The sequence below is a fragment of the Dendrobium catenatum genome, unplaced genomic scaffold (genome assembly GCF_001605985.2).
Source record: "Dendrobium catenatum unplaced genomic scaffold, ASM160598v2 fragScaff_scaffold_847, whole genome shotgun sequence".
Classification (NCBI taxonomy): domain Eukaryota; kingdom Viridiplantae; phylum Streptophyta; class Magnoliopsida; order Asparagales; family Orchidaceae; genus Dendrobium; species Dendrobium catenatum.
The window spans coordinates 2,917,145-2,923,001 of NW_021319309.1; the positions used below are offsets into that span (position 1 = coordinate 2,917,145).

General features: G+C 41.6%; 1 protein-coding gene across 1 annotated transcript; it reads right to left on the reverse strand.

Annotated features, from left to right (window-relative positions):
• Positions 1 to 1,164: 1,164 nt before the first annotated feature.
• LOC110113614 (uncharacterized TPR repeat-containing protein At1g05150-like) lies at positions 1,165 to 3,469 on the reverse strand. The gene has a single exon (XM_020846259.2). The coding sequence runs from the start codon at positions 3,467 to 3,469 to the stop codon at positions 1,214 to 1,216; it is 2,256 nt and encodes a 751-aa protein (XP_020701918.2). The 3' UTR covers positions 1,165 to 1,213.
• Positions 3,470 to 5,857: the final 2,388 nt, after the last annotated feature.

The following is a 5,857-nucleotide window of genomic DNA, read 5'->3' on the forward strand; positions in this document are numbered from 1 at the left end:
ACCATTGGCCATTGCAAACTAATCCTGACAACCTTAGCTGATTGTCTTTGCCGACCATCAACCAACACAAACACCCATAATTTATGCCCACATAAAAATAATTAATTTATGTCAAAATTTAGTATCAATATCAATGCAATCACTTGAAGAAATGTTCATTTGAGAAGCAATGGAGCTGAACGTAACTTCTGTTACTTTGTTATTTGCTGTTCGGTGTATTTCTTGTGGAGGGAACGAAACAATGATATTTCTATATTTGTATTATTTTTCTGTTGCACTCAAATGGTCTCGACAACTAAGTAAAAGCTTCATTCATACTCATATTAGACTATAATAATACAATCATGAGCCACATGGCATGATCACCATTTGCCATGTGGCAATTTGTGTGGGTGCCATTTGAAGTTTTAAGTCATGCATGAATATGGGATCAAGCCATAGTGTCCTTAATCTGTGCTCATTTATTTGACCAGGTTGTAACATATTGTTTAAGATGATATATTAAATAACTCTATTTTTTTTTTCTATCGACATACTTATCTTGTTAAAATTACAATTTAACCTCTTTGGAGCACACGGCCATCGCTTTTTTTTATCGAAAGCTGATGTCATTGAATAAATTTATCTTAATAACAATTTCGTTTGGATTGTTCCGTACTGACATCACTCAATAACTGTTATCTGATCGACTGTTATCTCATGGAATAATTATTACATCCTCCGACCGGATGCAGAAGAACATTCGGTCGTAGGCAAAATCGCGCCTATACCGAGGTGTACCGAGTCAAATCGCGCCTATACCGAGGTGTACCGAGTTTTTTGAAAACTCGGTACACCTCTGTATAGGCGCGATTTTGCCTACGACCGAATATTCCTCTGCATCCTTACACCGAACCAAATAAAAGTTCCATCTTCTGCCCTTTGTTGGCTTATGCTATTCAAATTTGACGTCTAAAATCTCCAAAAAACCTTAGCTGATTGTCTTTGCCGACCATCAACCAACACAAACACCCATAATTTATGCCCACATAAAAATAATTAATTTATGTCAAAATTTAGTATCAATATCAATGCAATCACTTGAAGAGATGTTCATTTGAGAAGCAATGGAGCAGTTTATATACAAATGACCAATTAAAATCCACACCCAACAACTTCTCAATACCTACGAGTACTTCTCTTTGACGATTTGACAAGCAAATTCTCTTACAAACTACTTATTGTCACTTTGGAATGAGCTGAAATGCACACTGAAGCACATGCAATCAACCTTCAAGGTCTGATAATCTTCATGCTTGTAAGACAACGGGACCTTTCCCTGCCTGTGGCAATTTTTACAGAAGCTGAAACTTCGCCTTCTCTGCTTCAATCTAGATCCTGTAATCGAAAAATTACATATTGAACAGGCGCGTGCCCCATGGCGCACTTGGTCACTAGCTTCAAGCTTCAGCAGCGTTTCTAAGATTCCAAAACCCCTGTTTTTATTGTCGAACAAGTCGATGAATTCGATGAACGAGATCTTGGAGTCAGCAGACAAATCCTGCGTTTCAATGAGGCCGCTAACGGCTTCAGAAGGGATGAACACTGTCCGAAGCAGCTTAAGATAAGCAGTGGCATCACTTCTCCAGATTTGGTTTCCTCCTCTGTTGATAGGCCTCCACAGAAGCGCGTCGAAAGCCACCTGCTTTCGCCGGCGGGCCGAACCGGAGCAGATTGGAGCAAGAACTGCAAGCAGCATGCCGAGATCAACTTTAGTAGAAAAGCTAGAAGCTTCCATTACAGATAGAACCCTCTCATTGATGGATTTTAGTGCTGCTATGAAGGCCTCTGCTTTGAGAAAGTGAAGCATTCGACGGAGGACTATCTCCACGGCGGCCTTACGGATTGTACCAGTAGAAGGAGAAATCGCTGCATTTGTTTCTATTAGTTCCTTGCTGAGCACTTCAACGTCGCAATGGCCTAGCCTGCTGAGATTCTGAAATGCTTGGATTTCTAACGCATTGGCCAAGTCCTGCTTTACCGATGTCTTTTCTCCATCCCGTATAAAGTTTACCGGCTCCACTGCGAGAAAAGCGACATCTTCATCGTCGGCGGCGCCATACTTCTTCTTCTTGTTCATCTTCTGAAGCTTCTTGAGGTCTGAAAGGGCGTCGTAGACCTCGATTCTGTTGGTCATGGAAAAGGCTTCGTTCATTGCTTTCTTCGCTTCGTCGACCTCACCTTCGCCGAGAAAGGCGACAGCTTTATTCAATTGAGCACGCCAATGGCTCGGCTGTTCGGCGAGGACACGGGAATACATTTCTAAAGCTCTGGGGAACAGCCCCCTGTCCATTAGCAAGCCTCCAAGATTATACAAAGCATCAGCATGGTTTGGATTCAAATCAATGGCTTTTTGGAACTCTTGAATTGCCCTCTCATCCTCGCCTCCCATGGCGTGAAGCGCAGAGCCGAGGTCGCAGTGAGCGTCAGCATAGTGCGGATTCAAAAAGACAGCCTCCTCAAGGGCCTTCACGGCTGCCTTGACCTCGCCAACGCCTAGAAGAGCGCTGCCGAGGAGTTTAAGCGCGCGGAAATGCGAAGGGCAGAGAATGGCGGCCTCGCGGTAATGCTCGCAGGAGCCGAGAAGCATTCCTTCTGCTTCTAACGAAATTCCGAGGTTGACATGGATTTGGGGAAGAAGTTGAGCGCAATTATGCGAATTCTTGGTGGCTTGAGCAAGTGCGAGGAGGAACTCCTCTTTGGCTTCGGCATGTTGACCGAGAGTGTAAAGCGCGTTGCCGGCGTGGAAACGGGAAATTACGTTGGCGGGTTGGAGTTTGCACGCGCTGCGGAAACTAACGAAGGCCTCGTGGAAGAAGCCATAGTCGTAGAGAGCGCGGCCAAGAGCAATGTGACCTTCAAAGGCCTCATCGAGGGAGCACGCTGCGTCAGCTCGGCGGCGGAGCGCCGTGAGCTCCTTGTCAAAGGCGGCGTCTTGGTAGGTCTTCTCTTCCCAGAGAAGAGAAGAGTTGCGGATTCCGAACGCCCCGGACCACCCTGCATCGGACAAAATATCAAATTTGTTTTTTTGGCCATGTTTTGAGCAGAGGCGCTTGATGAGCAGGTCAAGGTCGTCGATGAGTGAACATGTGGAGTCGAAAACTATGCCAGCATTGTGGCTGGTGTCGGCGGATGATAGCTGAAGAGAAAGGGTGGAGAAATCACGGTTAACATCGCCGGCGCCGTCGTCGTAAGTGCGGAGGAGGCCTCCAAGAGAAAGACCGGAGGAAGGGGAGATAAAGTCGGCGTACGTGCGGAAGACCTCGTCGAGGATGGCATGGAGCTGGTCGTCGGTGAACTTGACTCGAGGGTTGACGGCGACAACCAGCGCCAACATCTCCTCCCGGTTCAGCCCGCCGTCGCGGTTCACGTCGAACCTATCGAATATCTGCTTCACCTTGTCGATCCGAGTACCGCGATTCAAGCCCATTGCCGCCGCCCCTCTCTCTAACGTTCAGTGATTCTGTCTGTTTTAATGCATTGTTCTCGTTTTAGATCTGCACAAGAGAGGATGGACCAAGAGGCGTGGGTGAAAAAGTACAAAAGAGAAAAAGGAGACCACATGGAGATGGGGGTTTGGCCGTCGCTGTTACCTGCGTTTAATTAACTCGGGCAAATTAAAAGCTCATCCTTTAACCGCGCGAGAGATTTGAAGAGCTGAGGAAGACGGCAAAAGGTTCGGTCTGTTACCCTACCTTTGTCGGATGCTGACGATAGAAGCGTTGTTCTACTACTGCTGGGCAATAACTTGCTGAGATTAGAACAAAAATTTAACCAAAGATATGTAAATTAGTTGTTTTTATTTTTTTTATGACTCAATTTCATATATTTATTTAAACAATATCCTTCTAAATATTTTTTTAATTGAAATATATAATAAAAAAATAATTTTGATATTCATAGACTACTCAAGAAATTATGAATTGATTTAAAATAGTTAAAATTTGAATCAATTTGAATTTGACCGAAGCCAAGTGCACATTTAGGAGAATGGGGGCATGGGAGCACAACACTTAAACGACTAAAGAAAATTATGACTACAGCGTAGCCATGGCATGGAGAAAGAAACTTTGAGGGGCAATTTGGTAGCTGATTTAGGTTGGATTTGCGTAAAATCCAAGCCGAATTTGAGCGAACTCCAGCCAAACAGCCTAAAATGTAGAACCAAATCTCATGACAAATGAAAGCCGCCATAGATAGAAAATCCTGCCATTTAGTGCTAAATCCCAGATTTCTAAAATCCTATTTTTTGTCGAGTTTACGAAATCCATTGACTCGAGAGGAGGAGGCTACTCGTTAAATCCGCTTTATAGCCAAACAGTCACACGGAATTTAATAGGATTTATTATGAAAATTACCAAACAAATTTCAGGATTTAGGCCCCTCGTGATTTCTTAAATCCGAATTTAGAGAATTTACAAAATCCTACTTAAATCAAATCATGGGTGCTACCAAATAGCCCCTGATGACGATACAGAATGTTTTGCATGATGCTTAGGATTTGAAAAAAATTTGACAATAATCAAGAACATACGGCATCTAATTTACATTTAATGTTTTATTTTTTAAAATAATGAATTCAATAATTTCATTGTTTAAATAGTTAATGTCGATTCAAAGCCTGAATGAAAAAGCCGAGTAACATTATAGAAAAAAATCATTTTATGCCCTACTGCGAAAATTTTCTGGATCCGTGATAAGGAGCCAATTTTGTATTTAGAACTACTTTCACTCCTATTGTTGCCAAGGTTGGGCTTGGAGATACAATCAGTGAGGCTGCAAGGAGACTGTCTTAGCGTCGAGAAATTATTACATGTGGAATCCGGACGTAGCTATGCATCCATACTCCAACAAAACTGTGACAAGTGGATATTTCATATGTATATTTTTATTTTATTTTTATTTTTGCCAATCTGACCGGCCCATCCAAGCCAAAAGGTGATAGTTTTAACTTTTTGAAAAAGGCCTTCACCATCCCGTTCAAATTTAGGATTTAGAGTTGACGATCCTTGTTTTAAGTAAAAAAACCCTACAAAAGCTTCCCCAATATTTAGGATTTTAACTAAATAAAACTTTTGATACCTATAGAGAAAGAAACGAGGAATGGTTGATGAAGAGGATGACTAATTTGGAGGAGGATGTTGCATTCTTCGAGGAGATGACATACATGATATGGAGGCTAAAAGGCAGTATGCAAATGTCCAATAAGACTTGAAGATAACAAGCCTATAGCCAACCATGGAGAGTTTACGGTATGAAGAGGAAGTTAATTTGGTTGGAGGTGATGTACTCCTACAAAGTTTTTAGGGTTTCCCATAAATGCATAAGTTTTTTTTTTTATTATTTCTAAACAAAATTTTTACGAGGTGAATTTTACTGGAATATTGTCTTCCCCTTGTACATCTATATGCTTATACAACACACTATGTATAAGCTTGTAGATTGTTAATACACGCTTAATATATATTGAATGTGTATAATGCCCCTTGTATACAAGCTGTGCATTGACTATATATTGATTGTGTACAAGCTATATATTGATTATGTATTGAATGTGAAGAAGCTGTATATTAATTGTGTATTGATTGTGCACAAGTTGTGTATTAACTGTGTGTGCATAAGCTGTGTATTGACAATGTGCAAAATGTGTATTGACTGTGTATAAATTGTATATTTACACTATAGGAAAAATGCTCATTTCCGATGGAATTTCCAGCGAAAATAAATCCGTTAGACATTTCGGTGGTTTTTTCAGCGTATTTTCGATGGAATATTTTCGGTGGAATTTCTCGGGGTGTCCGATGAGTTTACGGTATGA

Coding starts and splice junctions, on each gene's coding strand:
- LOC110113614 (XM_020846259.2), bottom strand. CDS start 3,469: ATGGGCTTGAATCGCGGTACTCGGATCGACAAGGTGAAGCAGATATTC.